Raw genomic sequence first — 27993 nt, 5'->3', positions numbered from 1 at the left:
AATGCGTCCTTGGCAGTATACATGCATGTTCAAGACAGTAGCAGTGGTCGGTGTGGCGAGGAAGTAGTTTTTATCTTCAAGGAACTAATTGTTCAACAACGCCTATGCGCTCCCAACTGCTTACTCCGCTTGGTAGATGGATGAGCCCTTATTTGGCTGACAGACCTCACAGAAGAAGATCAGGTCCTGTCTTCTGGAACTGCCGTCGGGTCGCTATGTTGACTTTGTTCTTGTCTGCCCTTTGTTACACGATAACATCTGATACTCCCAGTCGTCGACCACAACAAGCACCAAGCTGCCTGCAGCCGACTTCTCTGCGGTCATGCATGTCCCCAGAACTTACATCTGAACATCACCAGGTCCTCCCTTCACTCCTACGCGAATATGAGGACATCATCGATATCACCAGTGGACCTTTGGGCTACTGCAACTTCGTCAAGCATCGGCTCATGACTACCAGTGAAAACCCTACGCACAGTCGACCTTACTGCGTTTCTGAGGCTAACGACAAGTAATTCGCGATCATATCTCCGACATGCTAGCAATAGGAATTATTCAGCAGTCGTCGAGTCCTTGGTCGTCGCCCGTTGTTTTGTCAGAAAGAAAGATTGCAGCTGGCGTTTCTGCGTCGATTATTCGGAAACTGGATAGTGTCACTGTGAGAGATCAATACCCTTTCTCGAGGATCGATGACGCTTTAGTGTGCCTTCATGGAGCGTGTTATTTTTGTTCTGTGGATCTCCGATCCGGCAACTGGCTAATAGCCGTAGACGTGCGCGACAGAGAAGAAACAGCGTTCGTTACCCCAGATGGCCTTTATGCATTACGTGAAATACCCTCCTGGCGATATAGCGCACCTGCAACCTTTGAACATATAACGAGACGCTACTTCGTAACTTCCGATGGACCTTTTGCTTATGCTACTTGGATGACGTGCTCGTTTTTTCTCGCACCATGCAGGACCACATTCACCACTTCCGTGAAATTTTCGACTGTTTTCGCTCAGTAGGTCTGCAACCTAACGTGAAAAGGCGTGAGTTTGCCAGTCAGAAGCTCCGTGTTCCTCGACACATGGTCGACAGAAACGGCATTCACCCTGATCCTGACAACACAAGGGCAGTTCAGAACACCAAAGAGCTGCGTTCGTTCAGGAGGCTTTGTTCCTACTTCCGCCGTTTCATCAAGGGAGATGCATTCATTGCAGCTCCTATGCAGAAACTGCTCCGCGACGACTAGTCCTTTGCCTGGGATGCAGGGCACGAAGAGGCCTTTATGGAAATGAACCATGCCCTGAACGCTCCTCCAGTCCTCGGTCACTTTCAGCAAGACGCGCCAACAGAAATTCATACCGATGCTAGTGGACATGGTATTGGTGCAGTCCTACTACAATCTTGAAACAGAAAAGCCCCCGTAATCGCCTGCGCTAGTCGGTCTCTCTCGTCACTAGAGCGCAATTGTCCAATCACGTAAGAAGAATGCCTTTCCGTCGATGTGCTAGATCGAAATTCAGGCCATACCTGTATGGTCGTCCATTTCTTGTCGTCACCGATCACCACGCTTTATGCTGGTTGACTCGCCTCAAGTTGTTAATGGCGTCCTCTACAAGCATAATTTTCGCGACTGCGGTTCTCCTCTGTTACTAGCCGTACCAGTACGACTGCGACACTACGTCATCTCTGCATGCCACGACGACCCAACATCTGCTCATTTGGACATATACAAATGGATGGCTGCGGGGACGATCCTACTGATCCGGCACGTATAAGGCAGTCGACAAGTATATACGGTCCTGCAAGCCCTGCCAGATCAGGAAAACCCCTACTGCTGCCCATGCCGGTTTTCTTCAACCACTGGCACCCACAGAAGCCCCATTCGAACGGGTTGGAATTGATTTACTGGGCCCCTTCCCTGAATCATCTTCTGGAAACCGATTGATTATTGTCTTAATTTATCATTTTGCCCGGTATGCCGAAACTAAAAGTGTTCCGTCTGGCACCGCCACTGAAGTGGCCTCGTTCCTGCTCCAGGCCGTTATCTTACATCATGGAACGCCACGTACTCTTCTGAGTGGCCGCGGTGCACAGTTTGTTTCCCATGTTGTCAAGAGTGTCCTGTCCCTCAGCAATACCGTTCATCGAACTACCATAATCAGACTAAGGGCTTGACGGAACGTCTGAATCGCACCATCTAAACTAGGACACCATCCTTCTATTTGTGAGATACGCATACAAAGCAGCCCGTCAATCCACCACTTGGTTTTCACCTTTTTTTTTCTCCTGTACGGCCGACACTCTACTACTTTACTCTATACCCTTCTCCCCCAACCAGAGAACCTCAAGCTGGATCCACTCTCCGCTGGAGCCATCAGTAAAACTGAGGAAGCACGACAACTTGCCATGTGCCAAACCTCTTCCTCTCAGGATGACCAATGCGTTCGCTACAACGATTAACATCGAAGCGTATCTTTCGCATCTGCGGACCTTGTTCTCCTCTGTACTCCCGTTCGCCAAGTCGGCCGTGCTGAGAAGTTCTGCCGAGATACATCGTGCCCTACAAGGTCATTCGCCGCATTTCCGACCTGAATTACCAGGACGATGACACAACTGTCCCGTCCTCCCGGCGGTCCCCTCTGATAACCACCCATGCCCTCCGCATGAAACTCTACACCATACCGTCACAGCCATAAGGACATGGCCTTCCCGAGGCTGGTGGTAGTTAAAGAACGCATTTGAAGAGGTTGAGGATGATCTCTGGAGCGCTCGGGTCAGTCCTTCCTGGTCTCCAAATAAACTGGTTCTGCGATTGCTATCCCGTTACTTAGTATTATGTCTACGCGCGAAGGAGTGAAAGGAGGTAAGCAGACCTTCTGTATCTAGGTGGCGTCCCACCAATGGTGCAGATGTCATATGGCAACCAGTTTCCTTTGGGTGCCATGCTCGTTGCGAATCGTGAGCCATGTAGCGTGTATCTTTACGTAACATTTCTTAAAATCCCGCTTTAATTTTAGAGTTGACGTGCTACCCGACACACGTATATGAACCAGATCTCGTCATCGTCGACACGAAGAGCGAAACGAGGACGAAGTACGATGAAGGTTTATAACGCGAAGCGTTCATTTTTGCTCAGCTACGAATAGAACCCTATCCACTGCAAGCGTACAATTTTCAAAGGTTATACTTCAGGCTGTGAAGAACTTCCTATTGGGTGCAATTCCGTACGCGCACTAGTTGACTTAAAAAAAAGTCGAATACTCCAAGCTGTTGAACGAACATTACATGCGGCATCAAAAATATGCAATATTTATTTTAGCATGAGCGGGGTAACCTTTTCATGCCCGTTTTTACCAGAATGTGAAGCGCTTCACGGGGCACAGAAGAAATGACGCAGCTAAACCTGAAACCGACATCTTGAATCAGCGGCGAGTGATGTCATATTGACAGGGAGCAGATAGGCTACCACAGTTGCATTTTCTTTCTTTGGAAACTCTCAGGTGAATTTTTAAGGAGACGTTGCCGATTGTCGTTGTTGAAAGTACAGGTTGTGGGAAGGCAGGCAGCTCTTGTTGATGCAATTCCTACGTTTAATAACCACAGCTTTTAGGGCAAGGTATTTCGTGTATACTATTGCGCTATCAACGACGAAGAATACAGTTGTATGCGTTTTCAGATGGTTGTGGTCTCTGAGATCATCCTTTGAAAGCCATGACTGGAGCATTTTCATGTAGGTGTATCCGCATCCATATAGCTGCAGACGTATTTCTTACAGACTTGACAGTTACGTGCTCGTTTCGGGTTGACGCTTCACAACACTTCACTCACTTTTCCGCGCCCCATAGTAGGAACATCACTGATGTTCACGGTACGGTAATTGATGAGTAAAACATTCCGCACCCTAACTCTCGAGAGCTCCACCAGCGGGCTGAGATAATTGTATCGCTATAAGCTAGCGAGCGCATTCAGTTTACCTGCATTTGAATTAGTAACGTGACGGGAAACAGTTGGGGCTCGATCGTAATATACAAGTTATCGTAATATTGAGCATCGATATGAAGGAGCGAGTCGCTGTACCCCAGCCCAGGGGATGCTCCCAGGATTTACATGTTGGCGGCGTTGGTGTCTCGTGGGGCGGGCTGACGCCAATAAATATTGCTAGTTGTGTTTTTGACTTTCGTGGTCGGGATTTTGGGGGCATAACACATTTTGGGGGATGTGGGTGCTTGGAAAATTCCTCCCCGGCCACTATGCAGCGGCACTGATTGTACATACCGTGTTTCTTGCCACAGAGCTGGTGGCGAATAAGACCGGACAAGAGGTTCTGGTGGATCCGTTCCATTTTCACTATGGCATCGGGGGCGAACTCCTGATGATGTCCCTTCTCGGCATAGTGCTGCTACTATTTTTATCCAGGATGTACGCCAGTGGAGCGGTATGGGACACTGTAGGACAGAACGTAACATTCACCGACAGCCAGGCGGAATCTGAGTATGCCCTAGTAGAGCAACTGTACGCTAAATCAGTCTATGACGACTACGGTCTAGTGACGTACCGACTACGAAAAAAGTACGATGACCTCGCTGCTGTGAACGGGCTTTCCGTTGCGGTGCGCCCTAACCAATGTCTCTGCGTGCTGGGAGGTGCAAATGCCGGGAAGACGACAGTGCTGCAGATGCTGTCAGGGCTCGTGAATCCGTCAAGTGGGGACGCCTTCATGGCAGACATCGCTTTGAGCAAGGATCAACAACAGGTTGGTGTCAGGCTTTGCCTTGTCTTGCCATGATCTCGCACTGAGGAGCATTTTAGCCCTTCCAACCACTAAATACATTGTTACAAAACACCTAAACCACATCAGCCACTAAATACAGTGATAAAAAGAGCTGTAATGTTAGCCCACACCAGTTTGGTTTTAGAAAGGGGAAATCAACAGTATTGGCTGTAACGTTACTGAAAACATTAAACGGAATCTGGATTATAATTTACTTACTATGGGAATATTCCTAGATACGTCGAAGGCGTTCGACCTGATTGACCACAATAGGTTACTGCTTAAACATGAAAATTACGGTGTACGTAGTGTGGCACTACGACTGATTGCAAGCTACCTAAGTGACAGGGAGCAGTTTGTAGATGGTGGTGGTACCAAATCAGTCCTTGTTCAGTCGGCGTTCCACAGGGTTCTATTATTAGGCCCTTTCTTTTCTGAGCTTACATGAATAACCTTCCCGGGTACTTTTCGGAGAGAAGTCTTTTATATGGTGATGGTACAAATATCTTTGTAGAGGTTCCTACAATTGATGAATTGTTTGTAAAAGCCAACGAGGTTCTCAGCGAACTTGTAATGTGGCTCTCTGACAACAAACTTCTTCAAAATTTCACTAAATCTAGTTATGTTCTGTTTCGCCCCGCTCAAAGTCGCGTCCAGTTAGATTTGCATAGTCTTTTTTTTTTCTCAACAAAGGTCCTTCCCAGAGTACGATCTTCGAAATTTTGGGAGTCATATTGGAAGAGCATCTTAGTTGGCACCCACACGTCCTCTCTGTGAGAAATAAGATATACTCAGGGATATATGCGGCTAAGCAGGGCACAGTCTCCATTCTCAACAAAAGTACTTACTGACATCTACTACGCGGTCGTTCATTCACATATAAATTACGCGCTAGAAGTTTACGGTTTAACATACAACACGGCCTTAAAGCCGCTATACCTCGCGCAAAAAACAAAAACAAAAAAAGCGTTGCGTTTTATCTTGCATGTTCCGCCTAGCACGACAATCGTATGCGTTTAATTCTCTCGCAATAATGGATGTCTTTTCCCTTAGAAAATATAAGATATGCTGCCTTGTACACAAACTTCTGCACGAAACTGATGTCACTCACAAAGCTTATTTTTATTGCTACTCTTCTTGCTATGCTTTGAGACGCGATCTTTGGACCGTGAAATTACCAAAACCACGAACGAATTATAGGAAATTTACGCTTCAGTTCTACGGTGGGAAGGCTTGGAATTCCTTGCCTGTTATGCTAATTTTTAACTCTATGTGAAGTAGCCTTAGAAGATATTTGTTGCAAAACCTATCAGACACAGAACATTTTTAAATGTTTGAATTGTTGCTTATTGTAACCGGGCTGTTGTTCTGAGCAAAGTTAGTTGGTACTATAGTATGTACACTTACTAATTTGTGAGTATTGTTAGTTTTGTTCTCGATCTACCGATCTAAGTTACCGATTTGTTTGACATCAGGTCACTATACGTTTAAATATACTGTGTATTCTGGAATATAATTCTATCGCACAAGGCTGTACTGGGTATTATCCCACTTTTGTGTGTTGTGTTAGATGGATTGCATTTACAGGCTTTGACCTCGCAATCCAGTTGTTACCTTGTGTATACATTCTTTATTGTGCATAAATAAAATCTGAATCTTAAATCTGAATACCAGAATGCCAGAGTTGAGGCTTAACTGGATTTCACGCGCTCTTGTAACAGTCTTAGGTACATAATTTATGTGCACGAATGAAGATACTGAAGCCGTCAATGTCGCGTGATATAAAATCTTGCGACATTCATAGGGCACAATTTACTAACAAATAACCGCGAATTCTTTCTTCTCTGTGTCGATGGGGAATTGTCAACTTAGGTAATTTGCATAGCATAGAATCCATACAATTCACGAAGAGCGCATACGAGGGGTATTCAAGTCAAACCGAGACTTTCTGTGTCCTGAGTGTACAAATGGAGCGCGCTACTACTTTTTCATAATTTTCACACGCGACAGGCCTCAGCGTTCACCACGTGGTGGTCCAAAGTTTGTGCAAAGCAGAAGACACGTGCTGGACAAGATGGCCGACAACGAGGTGACCGCGCACGTCGAACAGCGAATTGTCATGAAGTTTCTCGTGAATGAAGACGTAAAGTCATCTAAAATCCAAAAGAAGACTTCACTGTCAGTATGGCCAGGATGCACTTAGCCGCAGCAAAGCGTTTGAGTGGTGCAAACGGTTCCGAGACGGCCGTACATCAGTGCAGGACGATCCCGGCTGGGGCGGCTCAGGGCCCAGTGTCAGAGTTCCTGAGAACATCCAACTTGTGGAGCGCCTGATCCTCAAGGACCGACGGATAACATGTCTCGGACTGGCTCGAAAGACGGACCTTTCTCTGGGAACGTTGAACACTATCATTCATGAACACGTCGAGTTTTGGAAAGTCAGTGCCCATTGGGTCCCGAGGCAGCTCTCCGTGTTTGACCGGCAGAGAAGACTGAAAATTTCCCAAGAGCTAAGATACCGTTTCGACACTGAAGGACAGCCGTTCCTTGATCGGATCATCACGTGCGATGAAACGTGGGTGCACAATTTCACTCCTCAGTCTCAACGCGCATCAAAACAGTGAAAGCATCCGGGCTCGCCAGCTCCCAAGTTCCGAAGCACCCTGCGGGTAAGGTCAAGGCCACGGTTTTCTGGGACAAGGCTGGCGTTCATGTTGATTTTCTGCACAGTGGTACCACCATCAATAGTGCATATTACTGCCAGGTTCTCAGGGATGTGCATAAGGCGCTGAAGCAAAAGCGGCCGAGCTTCATCACCAAAGGAGTCCTCCTCCTACAGGACAATGCACGCACGCACAGCGCGCATCTCACGACACGCACATTACAGGAACCTGGCTGGAAGTTGCTGCCGCATTCCCCTTCCAGTCCAGGCCTCGCCCCCAACGATTTCCATCTCTTCGGGCCACTTCAGCTGCGACGACGAGGTTAAGAATGCGGTCCAATCATGGCTGCTACGTGCCGGTGAGAATTTCTAGGCTGCTGACATCCAAGCCCTCGTGAAACGCTGGGACAAGTGCAGCTGGAGATTACGTTGAAAAATAAAATAATTTCTCGTCTGTAAATTCATTTTACTTTCGCGAAAAATGAAAAGTCCCGGTTTGACTTGAACACCCCTCGTATCTGTGGGTTTAGGAGAACTCGTCACAAGCCCGGTCGTCACAGGCCAACTGGTCATAGGTGTACTCGTCAAGGAGGCCAACTCGTCACAGGGCATCTCGTACGAGGAACTGCCATCACTCTGGAATAATCGTCACAGTGAACCTGCCACCTGCTCACCGCACCGTACTCCCCAACGTGTGAAATAGTAAAAGGCTCCTTTGACCTAACCTTGATCACTCTCGACGGGTGCATATTCTACATGAACTACAGCGGTCTTCGGAATCCGGGTTCGCGGAAGTGCGGGTCGGGCACTGGACTAATCCCTTTGGTAAAACACGATGAAACGCATTCCCTTTGGAACGGGGTCAACCTTGCAACCAGTGTTCCGGTGACGAACCGCCCCCCTTGACAAGTGTTCCGGTGACAAAAGGACCTCGTACCGGAGGGCCGGTGTGACCAATTATCCTGTGACGAGTCTTCCGGTGACGAGTGGGATTGTGACGAGTGGACCGGTTCCCCGTATTTATGTAGACTCGCATTCAGGAAACCACTTGCGAAGCTCACTGACTGTTGGCAGTCCTGGGGAATAAATTTCGGTATTTAAGAGGACTCAAATGGGGAGCAACTGCAGTATCGAGAACAATCTGGAATTACTCCCCTTTTTATACTTGTTTCATTGGAGTCTACAGAAGTCAACGTAGAACATGTCGATACTACACACTTGAATAGAACATTGATACGTGCCATTGAGATTGTGGATAATCGTTCCGTCCCAAAATCATTCTTGTACTGGTCACTAAGGCTCAACATGTAAATCGTATATGTATGTCCGCACTCATTAACTGCCTTCTCTGAAACAGTGGCAAACACACGTGGGATACTGCGTTGAAAAGGGAGGCTTTCTGGAGCAGTTAAGTGGCTACGAAAACCTATGGCTCTTTGCACGCCTTCGTGGTGTTCCTGAAGAGGATATACCTGCCTTAGCGACTAGCATGGCAAGGTTGCTAGGCTTCGCGGAATATGCAGACGATGTGGCCAGTCTTTACAGGTGAGTATGCACTGATCCATATACAGGTGTCTTCTTTTTTTATATACATAATTTTCATGAACTATAAGGGCTATAGACATCCTGTTTTCACATCTATCATCTCTTGGCCATCTGTTGCTCAACCGTCGAATCAAAAGTCGTCAATTAACTTTTGAATTATAAAAGCGTCCAGGATAAAGATTAAAAGAAAAAAAATACAACCCAAAATCAGGGTAGTTGGGATAATGGTCACAGGATACGTTCCTTTTGGTTTTGTTTCCGCAAGTTCGAGCTCATCTCCGACGCATGAGGCGGCACTGTGCTCCTTGTCCTTCCTGTGCGTAAGGCAGACAAACTTTACGTATAACATGACGGTACCGTTCCTTAGCGAGAACTACCTACCGTTGTTATCACGCGTGACATTGTGGTTGATGCAGCAGGCAGACAACAAACCACAGATTAAAACGCGTCTTCCATAGATTCGTTATTTCTCCGCAAGTTCACTCCTTCTTTTCATTATTTGTTTTCTTTTCAATAGATAGTGTCAACTTTACTCCTACAATTGGGACGCCCACTCAACCGTGGAAGGCTTCTGCGATTGGCTACCAGCTTTTGCACGACGCACCCGCTTCGCAATGTAGTGCCTGCCTCCCGTCGGTCTCTCTCCCTTCAGTCCCCACTTCGCTGCGCCGCACTACATTCGCGCTCGCGGAGCGATTCTTGTGTGGAGGCGGGCTCTAGCGCATGTCTTACGTTGTCACTGACTATAGTTTCGTTTCTCAACACTGATTTTTCTACGGTCCTTCTGAAGTCTGCGGCTTGTCGGCTTCTTTTCATGTTCACGAATTGTCTTCGTGGATAGATGTACATCTCCAGTGTGCAACATTTTTAATACCAGCTTCTGAGATTTACAGGACGAGCTGGAATGCCGGCAGCAGCTCTTTAGTGCATCTACCGAGGTAAATATAAATGGTATCGAAGGCGGGAACAAAATACGAAATCTGTGTTAGCAACCCTGCGCCCTTCATGGTACACATGCGAGCGTGGTTGTTGAGGGGCAAACTACGAAGGTAAACAAAAATAATTTTATTGGAGGCGCGAATAATGTGATACTAATATGATACTAATGCAATATGCATGTTTTTAATATAGCGATTCGCGCAGTCTGCCAGTAATGCGTAGCTGATAGACAGAGCCGAGTACGCTTTCGGTTCCTGTCCCTCTCCACGATGTTAGCTACGGGTTTGCCGTACGTTGACTGCGCACTTTGTGACTGTTCATAGCCCTTTTTCTTCTTCATCGTCGTCTTTTCAATTTCAAACCTGGGACATTCCTCGGAGGAATGCCACATTTCAGGACAGTAGCCAGCTATTGCTTTATTTGAGTGTCAAGAAAGTGGACAGTACTGACTTTGGAGCTGTCTGTTCCTCTTCCTGCCTTTGTGACGTTTGTGGGTGCGTGTGAGGAAGCCTTCAAAGCCAACATCAAGACATTCCTCACCTCCCAAGAGGTCAGGTCCAAGCTGTGTGAAGTGTTGGACACACTTGTGCCAAAGATATTGAGTTTGTGTTCTTCGTCGGTGTATGATGATCTATTCCACTTTTATGGGAGGGTACGACTGTTCAAGTTTGCACGACAAAGGAATCAGGAAGTACGAAGTAGTACGTTACGTCAGAAGGCACTGCTGCAGGCAGCGAGACTAAGTTCGTAATCTCTGCGCGTTGTTGTGATGTAACCAAAAGTTTTCTTTCCATGCAAAAGAATATGCATGGTTCTCTTGTCTATCCAGTACTTTCAGTTGTAACCTAGATTACACATGATCTTTTGTAGTTCCTTCATCCCTGTGTAGCATACGCTTTGTCAAAGTACACTTTTGCACATAGCTCCTTACTGTGTTATTTGTATTTTGACAGCCATGTCGGGTTCAGTAGTCTGTGCGTACTATTTAAAGGTATAATGTGTGTTCACCTGGGTACATAGATGCCTAGCATACATTTCCTATTTTGAATCTTCAGCGGTTTGCCTATTCTTTGATGTATTAAATGTATATGTGTGTACAAAGATCCCTAGCACGTAATTTTATATTTTGAATCCTGCGGTGAGTTCAGTAGTTGTGTGCAGTATTATAACCGCCAGTATGTATGCGCAGTTATGTTCAGGGCTAAGCACCTTGTGCAGCTTGAAAATCTACACCACATGCCAAAATGTGCGCAAAATAGCAGGACAGGCCATTGTCGATGCTTTGACATGCATTTAATACTAAGATGCTGTTGTAATCAAAGTAGTAGTAGTCATCAGCAGGTGTGTACAAACTGAACAAGGACGGAATTTGTAATTTGCCCCGCAACGGATGGATGGCGCTGCCGGTCTTTATCATGACCGCCCTTGAAGATGTGGTGGCCAATGCAAGCTTCGCTACCATTTATATTTACCTTGCATCTAGCTCTACTTTCTTTTGTGAGTGGTAAATGGTATGCAATTGTAGTTGTCATTGCTGGAAGCTGATATTATTGCGGCTGTTTTTCAAGATAAAGTATCACAGACTTCTGAAGTGAGCTAATGAACTTCCCTTCTTATTCCCCCATAGCATTCGTTACAATACCAAAAACTATGGGCAGACATAGCGCAAACAGTATGCAAATATGATATAATGTGATCTTCAAGTGCAAATATGTTCACTTCCACCTACTGTGTACGAGAGATATGTGGAAAGTTCCAGATGTGCATGAGGACAGCTATAGCAGCATGCATTGGACATTAAGGTCCTGGGCCCCATCTGTGTTCGCTGGACCTTGTACATTATCCTTTTGTGCTTATTCAGTGCATGTACTGTAATACTGGATATTTTGCACAATATTCTGTCGTGAGTATTTACGCTGGAATATGGAAGTCAGTGAAAACTCACTGTGTTCCAGCCTTAGAACATCAGTTGTCTCATGTGGGCATTTATACTGTTTACAACGGCATGGCGAATTTGCCTGCGATAAAAGAAAGCAAGCCCCCACCTTGTCTCCTGTGGCCTTTGTTGAACGCATATCGCTAGCGTTGATTCTTCTCTCTTTACAAATTGTTCATGAGTTTTTGCTCTTGGATTTGCTTTCAACAGCGATTGTGATATTGCGCGGCTCGACATCGCGATGGAAGGAACGCGCAGCGCGAGCGCCCTGCCCACGCTATACGTAATGGTGACGTACCAGGTGACGTTATTATGACGGAATTTGTAGTTTGCCCCGCAACGGATGGATGGCGCTGCCGGTCTTTATCATGGCCGCCCTTGAAGACGTGGTGGCCAATGCAAGCTTCGCTACCATTTATATTTACCTTGCATCTACCTCTACTTTCTTTTGTGAGTGGTAACTGGTATGCAACAGCAGTCTTAGGTATCATGTTAAGAGTATTTCTTTCTCAGTGTTCTCGCGTGGAATACAATACGTGAATGATGTAACGATCCACAGTTATCACAACCCTTTTAAGTGTCACCCAACACGATTCGACATGTGTCAGACGACGAGTGTAGTGATCGATGTTGTAACGATTTCCAGAATACAGCTATAAGGAGACGTATGGATTTTTTTTTTTTAATGATGAAGTCACCATGCTTTGATTCGTGTAATGGCTACGATAATGTTCCCCTCTTCCAGTGTCGGGAATCAACGAAAGCTCGCCGTGGCGGTCGCCATGATCGGTCTTCCCCAGCTCCTGCTTTTGGATGAACCAACAGCTAATGTAGATGCGGCTGCACGCAAGAAAATTCTATCCCATGTGAACGCAATGAAGGTCCACGCGGGTATATCGGTAATACTATGTTCGAGGAAGTAAGTTTATTTTTATACCAGATCGACCAGAAATATTAGAACATGGCACAGATGCATGTTGCATGTACACCGCTAAAAGAGAGCTTCACCACATACCTTGGTTCGCTCTATTCATGTGTTGAAGATGGGATGGATCTGCCTATTTTGAGCATTTTGCATATTGTCTCCAAAAAGGTCCCGTCCTCTTTCAACGAGTCGAGAGGGAGAACTACGTCATTCTACGGGAAGTTCTAAACAGAACTTCCCGTGTCACTTTGGGAAGTTCTGTTTAAACAGTATCTGGTTATCTATCACCCGGGGTGGGCAATCCATCATAGCTACTTTCCATCCAGCTTCTTTTCTTATGTTTTTTTTACTGTGCCAGTTTTACAGCCTACCGCAGAGGGACCGTCCACGGTCCGCCGAAAAGCTAAAAGGCCATTTAAAAAAGTTCCAGGGAGCAGCGCGCTCGCAAAACGGCCGTGATTTGCTACCGTCTCCGATCGCCGCCGCCGTCGTTCTGGTGTAAGACGTTGTGTGGCGTACGCTGCCGTTTTGCACTGCATTTCCCGGCATGCCCTCCCAGGGCGCGCGCTGCTAATGGCCTACCGGCCCCTTGCGGGCTCTCGGCCCATTAGTTTAAAACTTCCATCCGTGTTTTTGTTTTTTTCTTCACATTACTCTGGACTGAGCGTTCAGGCAGGAGATCTTACATTACAAGTTTAAAAGAAACATGGTTTTGCTTTTGATTGTTTCTTAGTTTGATGAAAAAGAATCAGACTCGACACCTTATATATTTGATATAGTCTATGAACAACATGTTAAATACATTACATTTCAGAAGTATATGAGTATGTGTTCTCGTGAAAGTGAACCATTCCTTTATTTTTCAGTAAACAAATGTCTCAAATTCTGTTTGAGAACACTTTTCAGTAGAAGTGTTTTTTCCCTTGGCTTTTTAACCAGTTTTCTTAAGAAAGGATTCGAAAGATTCGCCAATTCGCAGGACCTCCCTTGGATTCGGATTCGCAAAATTCTGGATCCGTCCCATCTCTATATACGGTTATGTTGAAATTTCGCTTTTGTATTGATGAGCTAGATGCTTTTCTAAATATACAGGGTGGGTGCTCTAAAACGTCAGTCACATTTTCGTGCGTGCTGTGATGCTTCATTCCTTTATGGAAAAATGTTTGTCCATGCTATAGAAATTCTATAGAAATAAGTCAAAAGAGTCAATAGACATGATATTGGAACTCTATAGGTTTTACATGGAAAATCCTTCGGAATTGCTTTGGACAACTAATGGTCATTTGGGACAGACTTTCCTTTTGACATTTCACACGCTTTGACAGACATTGAAAGTCATTGACTTTTCTTTCGATTACTCCCCCCCCCCCCCGCCTTGCACGAACTACGTTATCTGCGGTTGCCTTGGCCTCAAATTTAATTCAATTTGCTCTGAAGTATTAAAGGACAGGAATGCAAAATCACATGTGAACAGGAGTACTTTATTGAGTCACTTCATTTTTGAAAGCATTGGGGCGAGGCTCTCCTTTGTCTCCCGTAGGCGGGTACTTGTCTATTTTCACCGTGTTTCTACAGGGAAAGCACAATTTTAAGCATTTGATAGAAAACATAGAATAGCTTCTCCAGAATATTTTCGAATCCGCGTCATCTGCATTTAATATGAGTAATATCACACATCCTCTAAGCCTACCCCATATGGGGACAAAAGGTGGCCATTAATGCGCCGCGTACATGACATTTACACACACTTCCGCCCATTAATTATACGCCAGCTATGCTACTCCGTCACGATAAATAGTGGAATAAACAAGTCCGCCCACTGTATTATGCGTCCTTTCTCAAAATACGGCTGTTGTACCATTGGGTATGCAATTGAAATCCTCTGTATGCGCTCGAAAAATAAAAACTTGGAGTGTGAACTCAGAACCACGTGAGTAGTATAGGGACGGTGTTAAACTACGGCCATGTTAAACTACTGCGCCCCTGCCCCTGAGCCCTCAGCGTATTTTCCCTGCGCGGCGCCTGTGCGGAGGGTTGTCCGCGCGCTTATCGGCGAGGGGAGGGCTGCGTGCGCGTTTGCCCTCTCACATTTTTCAGCCTGAGCCAACTTCTTTCGTCATTTTTCAATCTGCGCCGACTTCTTTCGCAACTTTTTTCCAGTGAGCGACAGGCGGCGCTCGGGTGGAGGGCTGCCGTGGTGGGCGGAGCGTGGCCCGAGGGTTGCGTGAGCGCTTACTTGCTCACATTTTTCAGCCTGGACCGACTTCTTTCATCATTTTTCAATCTGTGTCGATTTCAATCGCAATTTTTTCCCCGCTACAGCAGGTGTGCAGTAGGCGATTTACATGCAAAGGATAGCCATACACAAAAGTACCAGTGAAAATATATTTATTAAAATCATTAGTGTTAGGAATTATGTTATGACTCCGTGTGAAGGAGAAAAACTCAGCCAAAAAATCTGATGCAATAGCATTGAAGGGGTATTTTATTAGTGATAATCACGCAAGTTTTCAATTAAGCAGAAGGAGTAGCACATTTTTGATAAAAGAAGATATTTTTAATCAATACGATTACTACCAAATTAAAAGTTTTATTACAAAAAGTCTAACATGACCACCATGGCGGAGTTTTAATTACAAAGTTCTGACAGATGTACGTAACTTCATACACAACAGCTAGTATTCCGTTATGACACATTTAATCAAAAAATATATTTTTAATCAATATGATTACAGTCAAAATTAAAAGTTTTATTATAAAAAGTCTAACATTATTATACGTGACCACCATAGTGGAGCTTTAATTACAAGAGCCGATATATGTATGTGGACAGCAGAGAACCTGGAAGACCATGGGACACGAACACAAGAGGAAATAAAATCTATAACACTACATTGGTTAATCAAAACAACAGAGGAGGAGAATAATCTATCATTTTAACTATCATAAAATCATCCTCGTGACTTATCTAGTCGAACCACATACAATTTTCATTGTAAGAGACACTACAAACCTCTACTTTGTTTTATGAATTCAACACAGAAAATATATTAAAAACTGAACTTCAACACATAGCACGCTCCTAGCCAACAATCAGCTCTAATACTATCTGCCGTGATTTGTTGAAGACGGGAGGCGTACACCTGACAGTTATGAACATTTTCGAGCGCAATAGGGAAGATTATTCCAACATTACACAATTAATCAATTTCTTATTTAGTAAACAGCATAGACATACGGAAATAATGAGAAAAACGATCAACTGCTAATAGAGAACCAAAACACATCACATGAACAACAGACACATGCAGGAAAATAATTGAAAAAAATCACTCGAAACGATAAACATGCACGGATGAATGGCAGAGAAACACTTTGAACAGCACATGATGAATAATTTAATACAGCACAGAGCTCACGCTGAATAGCAGAGAAACAATCTAAACGGCGCATCTGCCAACATATAAACAACAGACAGGAAAATATTACTGAAACAAGATCAACAGCTAATAGAGAGCCAAAATCCAACACGTAAACAAGAGGTACACAAAGGATAAATAGTTGAAGAACAATCTAACAAAACAAGAAACATGCACGGATGAATAGCAGAGAAACACTCTAAACGGTGCATCTACCAACGGTAAACAGCAGACACATGCAGGAAAATAATTGAAAAAGAATCAATCAAAACGATAAACATGCACGGATGAATAGCAGAGAAACGCTTTGAACGATGCATTTGCCAACATGTAAACAACACACCGGAAAATAATAGCGAAACAAACTATCAAACATTACAATTGAAATAATATATCTTTTGAACTATCATAAAATCAACCTTGCGAGCTAACAATATAGAATTTTCATCCTACTCAGGCACTATAAACATTACCTTGACAGAGCTATCCAAACACGCACCGCAGCTATGCTTTACACAGTACAACCAGACTCGAGACCCGGCGGGGTCACTCTCTCCCTCTATGCAGCCCGGTGGGGTCACTCTCTCCATCTATACAGCCCATAGCATGGAACCTGTTGTCAATCTGTGGGGGTGTGGAAATCCTCTCTCTTTTTCACATTCTTTTCTCCAAAAGGAAATATTCTTAGGATCGGTGTACAGAGACGAATTTTTTATTGATCGCAAATAGACATTGGAATTATTCGACTCTCAAGAACACAATAAGAATTCTATCAAAAAACAATAGAATGCAGAAAACTAAGGATAGACTTTCTAAGCAAACGAGAAAATATCATCGGTGCAAACAATACTGAACGAGAAATGTGGCATTCAATGTATTTCAGATCAGACACAACTATTAGGCAATCATTATTCTCAACTCACAAAATATCAAACGAGTGAAAGTCAAGTTTATTCAGTGATAGAAACAATACTAATTCGAAAACGAGAAACAAATTTAATTACATAATTTTTAATGATAACTTTGCAACAGTAATTTCTACACGCAGAAGCCACAAAGAACTCATATGAAATGCAAAATTATTGTCTTTGCTATAGCGGAAATCAACGCACACAACATTCCAATCTAGTAGAATATTTTTATTAATATCAATCGAGTGATCATCTGAAACATAGTCAAAGCAGTAATTAATTTAGGCAAACATTTTCCTAACCAAGTGTGCAAATACATCACAGAAACACGTCTTTTTCATTGAGGACCCAATAGTGGAAACAAAATATCAATCGAGTGAAAGTAAAGTTTATTCAGCGATAGAAACAATACTAATTCGAAAACGAGAAACAAATTTATATACATATTTTTTATGATAACTTTGCAACAGTAATTTCTACATGCAGAAGCCACAATGAACTCATCGGAAATGTAAATTATAGTGTTTGCTACAGCGGAAATCAACGCACACAACATTCCAAACTAATAAATATTTTTATTAATATCAATCGAGTGATCATCTGAAACAAAGTCAAAGGCAGTAATTAATTTAGGCAAACATTTTTCGTAACCACGCAGCGCAAATATACATCACAGAAACACGTCTTTTTCATTCAGGACCCACTAGTGGAAACGAAGTGAGAGAGGGAAGCTGAGTTCCCGTACACTTTCGTTAAGGTTACGCCTGCAGGGAGCAGGGGAATCCAACAATAGTCTTGGTATACAAAGCCATAAACCGACCCCAGCAAGTCAAGTTAGGGAAGGAGGGGCTCTAGCGCTGTCTTGTACATAGAATCATTGAAAGCAAACGTTTTTTCCTTACACATCACATCTTTTTGTAAATTGAATTTCATAATTCTCACGGCAGGTAGAACATTCTAAACGCGATAATAAATTTTTAATAAATAAAATTACCACCATTATGATTTAATTAAATGTCGAGGCGCACTACAAAACAGAACAGACAATTGCCATACATTGAAGAGATGGACGGATTTTGTACTCGTTACCATACGTCATGGGAGGACCTGATAAAAAGCTGCATTTCAATACGTCCTAGACATGGTCGTATACAGAGATATGGCACAAATTATGGAATTCAAGATGCGAGAACTTGTATGCCGAATCTACAATAGTTATAAAAATATTTGCACGTCATCATCGGAAGGACCACTTGGATTGATGGTGGAGTTTTTGAGGTTTGCTAACAAAGAATTGAAATACACTAGACCAAACGTAATTGTAATCATTGCAATGGGCATTGCATTAATCAAGAAAGCAATCAGATCAAATTATCATATACAAGCAGTCTATATCGCACGATTCATTACGGATTTGTTGAAATTACATGTAACATTTGAAATGGAAAGTACATAAAACATCTTATCACGTGATATATTCCACTAGAGCCTCTACACATTTATTTTATTCTACCAGTCAAGGATGTCGAATGAACAGAAGTTCAATATTGTCGTGCAAGGTCTGATGTATCATCACTTTTTGAAACTCAACAAACATATCAATTGTGGTGGGCCACTGGATGGTTTTCATCTAATACTCTCTTGTACGCCATTCAAGAATCTTCATACAAAAGAAAGGAAGCATCAATAAGAGACTGTGCAAGTTCGTCGCAACAAAGTGCAAGTTGTTGAAGCAATACAAACACGGCGACAACATATCACCTGCGTTAATCAACGCTGGATTCAAGCGCCCAATAATCAGAATAAATTACTTGATGTCTTCGGAATTCATCAATCAAGACAACAAACGAAAACTTCGGAGTTTGGAATAGAAGTGTAATTTATCGAAATAAACAAGTGTATAATTGAAATAATAATTGTATTCTTTGTCATCATTGTAATGTATTCTACACAGCGCAACGAAAACAGCTTATGACTAGATTGAAGATTGCTAAGGAGACACTACATACAAGGATCTTCGCGTGGAATGAGCGCTGGCAATCAGATTTTTACACGACCACACTCTATACAACACCGACACCCGAAGGAAAGAATTGTAGAAGAATCGACAATAGAAATTTAGAGGCATGTTACATCAATCTTTGTTTGCAAAGAGGATCATTAATATCTTGCGAAAGCTTATTTTACGAATTAAATTGCATAGTGTATATATTTTCTCAGACTATTGGACAGTTGACAATACTATATTGAAGGGAATCTATTATCAAATGACGCGATGCAAGTGATGGACATGCATGATGCGCTAGCGGAGTCTACAATTGTAATCATCATAACATGCGGCACACAATTCCAATAAGATTTTGGGAGAATCGAATCACGCAACTGTCATCAGAAATGTTTAACCAATGAAGATGTGCACTATCCATAAGATATGTAAGTAAATATTCGTTTTGCAAACTTAACCAAAGCAGCACACATAAATGTAGCTCCAATTCACAGGACGCACCCGAGTTTTTTCATTAGCCATACTGAAAAACTATGAGTCTACTCACTATGTCACGGCATATGAGGCACTACAAATGGGAAGGACATACATTAATTTTAGAAGATTTTAGATCATAATGAAACAAAACGCAAACTCCAACACCAAAGGTTCTTGTTTAAATTTTCAAAGTCAAAACTGTATACTTTCTTACAATTTTTTAATATATAGATTAAAAAGCTGTCTATATAGTCACACATTGTATACAATATATTTGTTTGTACATTAATTGCTAAAATTTATCAGATCACATTCCGGAGCAGTGGTGACTATCGGTAAGTGTTTAATTAAAATTTGAACTGCTGCCGCAATTTACGAACTGAAGTGTAATTTCGCAGCTTTAGCTGGCTCACTTTGATACGCGAAGGTTTTAAGAACTCTTTCACGATGTCAAAGAATTTAATCGAGTGTATTGATATTTTCTATATACTCTATAACGTAATGTGAATTCTCCATGACGCGGATAGTAAAAGTTACGATATTTTTCGGATGAAATTTACTTAAAACTCGAAGAAATGGTCATCCGCGTCGTCGAACCCGTTTTCGGAAGAAAGCAACACGCTCGTGTGCGGTACCGCGTTAACGCGTCGGGCGCAGAATCGCGTTCGGTTTCGGGTACGGCATTGGGGAAATGCGGTCCGGCCTGTTGCCGAAACGCATTCGACGATGTAGTGCCCATTTGTAGTGCCTCATATGCCGTGACATAGTGAGTAGACTCATAGCTTTTCAGTATGGCTAATGAAAAAACTCGGGTGCGTCCTGTGAATTGGAGCTACGTTTATGTGTGCTGCTTTGGTTACGTTTGCAAAACGAATATTTACTTATTATAATTACATATCTTATGGATAGTGCACATCTTCATTGGTTAAACATTTCTGATGACAGTTGCCTGATTCGATTCTCCCAAAATCTTATTGGAATTGTGTGCCGCATGTTATGATGATTACAATTGTAGAATCCGCTAGCGCATCATGCATGTCCATCACTTGCATCGCGTCATTTGATAATAGATTCCTTTCAATATAGTATTGTCAACTGTCCAATAGTCTGAAAAAATATATACACTATGTAATGTAATTCGTAAAATAAGCTTTCGCAAAATATTAGTGATCCTCTTTGTAAACAAAGATTGATGTAACATGCCTCTAAATTTCTATTATCGATTCTTCTACAATTCTTTCCTTCGGGTGTCGGTGTTGTATAGAGTGTGGTCGTGTAAAAATCTCTTTGATTGCCAGCGCTGATTCCATGCGAAGATCCTTGTATGTAGTGTCTCCTTAGCAATCTTCAATCTAGTCATAAGCTGTTTTCGTTGCGCTGTGTAGAACACATTACAATGATGACAAAGAATACAATTATTATTGCAATTATACACTTGTTTATTTCGATAAATTACTCCGAATTACTCCCGGTTTATTCCAAACTCCGAAGTTTTCGTTTGTTGTCTTGATTGATGAATTCCGAAGACATCAAGTAATTTATTCTAATTATTGGGCGCTTGAATCCAGTGTTGATTAGCGCAGGTGATATGTTGTCGCCGTGTTTGTATTGCTTCAACAACTTGCACTTTGTTGCGACGACCTTGCACAGTCTCTTATTGATGCTTTCTTTCTTTGTATGAAGATTCTTGAATGGCGTACAAGACAGTATTAGATGAAAATCATCCCGTGGCCCACCACAATTGATATGTTTGTTGAGCTTCAATAAGTGATGATACATCAGACCTTGCACGACAATATTGGACTTGTGTTCATTCGACATCCTTGACTGGTGGAATAAAATAAATGTGTAGAGGCTCTAGTGGAATATATCACGTGATAAGATGTTTTATGTACTTTCCATTTCAACCGTTACGTGTAATTTCAACAAATCCGTAATGAATCGTGCGATATAGACTGCTTGTATATGATAATTTAATCTGATTGCTTTCTTGATTAATGCAATGCCCATTGCAATGATTACAATTACGTTTGGTCTAGTGTATTTCAATTCTTCGTTAGCAAACCTCAAAAACTCCACCATCAATCCAAGTGGTCCTTGCGATGATGGCGTGCAAATATTTTTATAACTATTGTAGATTCGGCATACAAGTTCTCGCATCTTGAATTCCATAATTTGTGCCATATCTCTGAATACGACCATGTCTAGGACGTATTGAAATGCAGCGATAATTGAATCGTTTCGAGACTCCTTCTTTTCGAAGCAGCTTTTTATCAGGTCCTCCCATGACGTATGGTAACGAGTACAAAATCCGTCCATCTCTTCAATGTATAGCAATTGTCTGTTCTCTTTTGTAGTGCGCCTCGACATTTAATTAAATCATAATGGTGGTAATTTTATTTATTAAAAATTTATTATCGCGTTTAGAATGTTCCACCTGCCGTGAGAATTATGAAATTCAATTTACAAAAAGATGTGATGTGTAAGGAAAAAACGTTTGCTTTCAATGATTCTATGTACTAGAGCCCCTCCTTCCCTAACTTGACTTGCTGGAGTCGGTTTATGGCTTTGTATACCAAGACTATTGTTGGATTCCCCTGCTCCCTGCAGGCGTAACCTTAACGAAAGTGTACGGGAACTCAGCTTCCCTCTCTCACTTTCGTTTCCACTAGTGGGTCCTGAATGAAAAAGACGTGTTTCTGTGATGTATATTTGCGCTGCGTGGTTACGAAAAATGTTTGCCTAAATTAATTACTGCTTTTGACTTTGTTTCAGATGATCACTCGATTGATATTAATAAAAATATTTATTAGTTTGGAATGTTGTGTGCGTTGATTTCCGCTGTAGCAAACACTATAATTTACATTTCAGATGAGTTCATTGTGGCTTCTGCATGTAGAAATTACTGTTGCCAAGTTATCATAAAAAATATGTAATTAAATTTGTTTCTCGTTTTCGAATTAGTATTGTTTCTATCACTGAATAAACTTGACTTTCACTCGGTTGATATTTTGTTTCCACTATTGGGTCCTCAATGAAGAAGACCTGTTTCTGTGATGTATTTGCACACTTGGTTAGGAAAACGTTTGCCTAAATTAATTACTGCTTTGACTATGTTTCAGATGATCACTCGATTGATATTAATAAAAATATTCTACTAGATTGGAATGTTGTGTGCGTTGATTTCCGCTATAGCAAAGACAATAATTTTGCATTTCATATGAGTTCTTTGTGGCTTCTGCGTGTAGAAATTACTGTTGCAAAGTTATCATTAAAAATTATGTAATTAAATTTGTTTCTCGTTTTCGAATTAGTATTGTTTCTATCACTGAATAAACTTGACTTTCACTCGATTGATATTTAGTGAGTTGAGAATAATGATTGCCTAATAGTTGTGTCTGATCTGAAATACATTAAATGCCACATTTCTCGTTCAGTATTGTTTGCACCGATGATATTTTCTCGTTTGCTTCGAAAGTCTATCCTTAGTTTTTTGCATTCTATTGTTTTTTGATAGAATTCTTATTGTGTTCTTGAGAGTCGAATAATTCCAATGTCTATTTGCGATCAATAAAAAATTCGTCTCTGTACACCGATCCTAAGAATATTTCCTTTTGGAGAAAAGAATGTGAAAAAGAGAGAGGATTTCCCCACCCCCACAGATTGACAACAGGTTCCATGCTATGGGCTGTATAGATGGAGAGAGTGACCCCGCCGGGTCTCGAGTCTGGTTGTACTGTGTAAAGCATAGCTGTGGTGCGCGTTTGGATAGCTCTGTCAAGGTAATGTTTATAGTGCCTGAGTAGGATGAAAATTCTATATTGTTAGCTCGCAAGGTTGATTTTATGATAGTTCAAAAGATATATTATTTCAATTGTAATGTTTGATAGTTTGTTTCGCTATTATTTTCCGGTGTGTTGTTTACATGTTGGCAAATGCATCGTTCAAAGCGTTTCTCTGTTATTCATCCGTGCATGTTTATCGTTTTGATTGATTCTTTTTCAATTATTTTTCTTTTTCAATTATTTTCCTACATGTGTATGTTGTTTACCGTTGGTAGATGCACAGTTTAGAGTGTTTCTCTGCTATTCATCCGTGCATGTTTCTTGTTTTGTTAGATTGTTCTTCAACTATTTATCCTTTGTGTACCTCTTGTTTACGTGTTGGAATTTGGCTCTCTATTAGCTGTTGATCTTGTTTCAGTAATATTTTCCTGTCTGTTGTTTACATGTTGGCAGATGCGCCGTTTAGATTGTTTCTCTGCTATTCAGCGTGAGCTCTGTGCTGTGTTAAATTATTCATCATGTGCTGTTCAAAGTGTTTCTCTGCCATTCATCCGTGCATGTTTATCGTTTCGATTGACTTTTTTTCAATTATTTTCCTGCATGTGTCTGTTGTTCATGTGATGTGTTTTGGTTCTCTATTAGCTGTTGATCGTTTTTCTCAATATTTCCGTATATCTATGCTGTTTACTTAATAAGAAATTGATTAATTGTGTAATGTTGGAATAATCTTCCCTATTGCGCTCGAAAATGTTCATAACTGTCAGGTGTACGCCTCCCGTCTTCAACAAATCACGGCAGATATTATTAGAGCTGATTGTTGGCTAGGAGCGTGCTATGTGTTGAAGTTCAGTTTTTAATATATTTTCTGTGTTGAATTCATAAAACAAAGTAAGGTTTGTAGTGTCTCTTAGAATGAAAATTGTATGTGGTTCGACTAGATAAGTCACGAGGATGATTTTATGATAGTTAAAATGGTAGATTATTCTCCTCCTCTGTTGTTTTGACTAACCAATGTAGTGTTATAGATTTTATTTCCTCTTGTGTTCGTGTCCCATGGTCTTCCAGGTTCTCTGCTGTCCACATACATATATCGGCACTTGTAATTAAAGCTCCACTATGGTGGTCACGTATAATAATGTTAGACTTTTTATAATAAAACTTTTAATTTTGACTGTAATCATATTGATTAAAAATATATTTTTTGATTAAATGTGTCATAACGGAACACTAGCTGTTGTGTACGAAGTTACGTACATCTGTCAGAACTTTGTAATTAAAACTCCGCCATGGTGGTCATGTTAGACTTTTTATAATAAAACTTTTAATTTGGTAGTAATTGTATTGATTAAAAATATCTTCTTTTATTAAAAATGTGCTACTCCTTCTGCTTAATTGAAAACTTGCGTGATTTTCACTAATAAAATACCTCGAAAAGGGGAAAAAGATGAAACACTGTCAAGGAGCCCGCGAAGAGGGAATCACACACGTAACATGAAAAACGGTTAGGAGCAACTAATATTTATTGGAACAAGAACTTTCGTGCAAGAGACTGCACTTCTTCAATGCTATGCTTGCAATGCTATTGCATCAGATTTTTTTGGCTGAGTTTTTCTCCTTCACACTGAGTCATAACATAATTCCTGACACTAATGACTTTAATAAATATATTTTCACTTGTACTTTTGTGTATGGCTATCCTTTGTATGTAAATCGCCTACTGCGCACCTGCTGTAGCGGGAAAAAAAAATTGCGATTGAAATCGACTCAGATTGAAAAATTATGAAAGAAGTCGGTCCAGGCTGAAAAATGTGAGCAAGTAAGCGCTCACGCAACCCTCCGGCCACGCTCCGCCCATCGCAGCAGCCCTCCACCCGAGCGCCGCCTGTCGCTCACTGGAAAAAAGTTGCGAAAGAAGTCGGCGCAGATTGAAAAATGACGAAAGAAGTTGGCTCAGGCTGAAAAATGTGAGCGGGCAAACGCGCACGCAGCCCTCCCCTCGCCGATAAGCGCGCGGACAACCCTCCGTACAGGCGCCGCGCAGGGAAAATACGCTGAGGGCACAGGGGCAGGGGCGCCGTAGTTTAACATGGCCGTAGTTTAACACCGTCCCTATACTACTCACGTGCACTACAGCTCACTACATACAGCAGCTACAAGGAAACAAGGAAAGAAAAAAAAATTGCTTCAGAGATGGTCGAAGTTATGTCCGTAACTCAACGTCATTCGCAACTTAACTTCGACCATCTCTGAAGTAATATCTTTTTTTTTCTTTTTTTGATGTGCTGTTTTGAGTCGTCATGAACAACGTTTGTGAGTAAAACGAACGATGTCACGAGTGGGAATATGTGTGATGCGCGCTGTTGAATTTACGCATTATCCGTAAACACCCCTCACAGAAAGACTGTTGGGGGCGTTGCTCTAATTCACAACAAGATGTACTCGCTATGCGAAGAAAGGGCATTTGGAGACGAACACAATGATGTAGATTATTTTCGGGTATCGCAACTGAGGGACGAGTTGTGAGCTTCCTAAAACGTACCATATTTTCCAAATGAGGCAACTTTGCGATTTTTTATCTCCTCAAAGGAAAACCTTAGGATCTTGAGAACTTAGGATGCACTGCTGCTCATCCCAGACAATATGTGGGAGAAAATTCAGCAGAATGTATCACAAATAGTCCTGAAGATACATGACGTCAAACTGCGTAGGAAGCGGAATGGTCGAAATGCCCACATCTGAATGATAATTCATTAAAAACTAACGACCAATTATTTTCAACTACTTTCACCTCCAATATTCCTCCTAGGGACAAGGCTTTAATATCTGTTTGAAAAATTTAAAAGGTCGGCCTCTACATCAACATGTATTAATGCTCATCAGCTACACGGTAGTATTATAAAATTCTATAAAACATGACCGCATAACACAATCCTAGCTAACCAACATCTGGAATGACCTGCATATTTGTTGAACACGGGATGCGTATGCTTTTGAACGTTGTTTTGCACAAGTCAGGAGTCGTATAATTCTGTGTTCGGCTTGAGCTTGTTATGTCTGTTCTAAGAGCGCATTTCACTTCTCTTTGCACAGTGTGGAAGACTACCAGATAATCTGCGACCGCGTGGTCGTCCTTGTCAAAGGCAGCGTGCACTGCCTCTGCACCCTCGACCAACTAAGGCAGAGAGTAGTAGCTGGGTTCACTGTGCAGGTCAAATTGACGCCGGCACAGAAACCGCTCAAGAACGAAGTTGAGAGTGCCGTCCTTGATGAGTTCCCTGAGATGAAGCTTGTTGACTATAGCAAGGTAATTGCTGCGTCGTTTCCTTCTTTTTTTAGCGCACTGTGCTCGACCACTGATGTTTGAGGTTCCGTAATTACGGCATCGCCTTTTTGTGGCATCGGGTTTCAATGCGTCTCCCTGACTATTCCAGACTGAAAAACTGGAAGCGGTCTTCTACGCTTAATTTCACGTTCAGAGGAACAGTGACCTCCTGTAAACTTTCTTCCGGAAAACAGTGACCGTAGCGAACGTGTTGTGCGCGAGAGACGTCTTTGATCGGATGCGTACTGGAGACCCTTGAACACCCTGGGATGGTTCGTGAGAAAATAAGTGAGGATAGCTCCACTATGTGACGAGAGATGCTAGATACAGAAGGCCTGTTTATTACCGTCTCGCGCTCCTTCGCACGTAGGAAGTCAGCCACAGACTATGTCCGCTACTTTCTGTGTCTACGAGAGATCAGCTCCCGATTGACGGATTCAACTCTTACGTCACATCGTATGAGCGCTTTGTTTCTAGGTGTTGTTGGACGAACACGATGGAAGTGCCGATCGTGTGCCTTGCACCGCTCGCTACGCTACTTCTACGCAATGTTGTACTCTCTACGAAAACGAAGTAACGGAATACCGCTACGCACTACTCCAGAAGAAAGTAGCGCAATACGAACGTCGATACAAATTTGAAAAAGTAGAGCGATACCGCTACGGCTACCCAATAAAAGTAGCGTAGATACTATGCCGCTACTTTTCCGCTACTGTACCCTTCTTTAGGCAACACCTTAGCGTATGCATCTCGTTGCCGAATGTGCCGAAAGACTGTACAATAAGTGTGTACTCTCATATAGCGAGCATGCTGCATCAAGTGTACTACATTGATCATGACTAGGGTGTCAAACAGCAAAAAAATATCGGTTCCGTTCGCGTTGCTTGGATTTCGTTCCCCTCCAGTTCCGGTTCAGCCACACCACAAATCCAACCAGTTCGCAGTCCTGAACCGGCTCAAAAACCGGTTCAACGCAGCCATTTTATATATTCCATGAAACAGCTTTTATCGGGAAATGCGTGGCCAATAGCTTACTGCTGTATTGACATTTTTAGTGATCAGGTACTCCCTCTAGCAAAAGAAAGGAGAAATCGATAGATACTTGCAAATAGTTTCCACGCTGATGAAGCAGTGTAGTCCGGCTATTTTATGTTCCCAAAATCTTTGTTTCACAGTGGCAGAAAGATACACTTCAAGGAAGCCTAATAAGGTGGACAGCATTTTCGATAGACAACGATATACTTGCCGACACACTGCATTCGGAGCGTGAATCGATCTGAAACCGTACAGAATCATGTCGAAAATT

The 27993-nt window shown here is 42.3% G+C and overlaps 1 protein-coding gene across 1 annotated transcript in view; it reads left to right on the top strand.

The window, feature by feature from the left end:
- Nucleotides 1-27993, top strand: part of LOC135374227 (ATP-binding cassette sub-family A member 7-like) — a 184035-nt gene that overhangs the window by 134046 nt on the left and 21996 nt on the right. Inside the window, exons 21-24 of the mRNA XM_064607232.1 lie at nucleotides 4283-4743; nucleotides 8781-8968; nucleotides 12589-12762; nucleotides 26456-26669. Of these exons, the coding sequence (XP_064463302.1) occupies nucleotides 4283-4743; nucleotides 8781-8968; nucleotides 12589-12762; nucleotides 26456-26669 (1037 nt within the window). The remainder of the gene's footprint in view (nucleotides 1-4282; nucleotides 4744-8780; nucleotides 8969-12588; nucleotides 12763-26455; nucleotides 26670-27993) is intronic.

This window comes from Ornithodoros turicata, unplaced genomic scaffold (genome assembly GCF_037126465.1).
Source record: "Ornithodoros turicata isolate Travis unplaced genomic scaffold, ASM3712646v1 Chromosome48, whole genome shotgun sequence".
Lineage (NCBI taxonomy): Eukaryota > Metazoa > Arthropoda > Arachnida > Ixodida > Argasidae > Ornithodoros > Ornithodoros turicata.
This window is presented reverse-complemented; position numbering and strand designations above follow the sequence as displayed.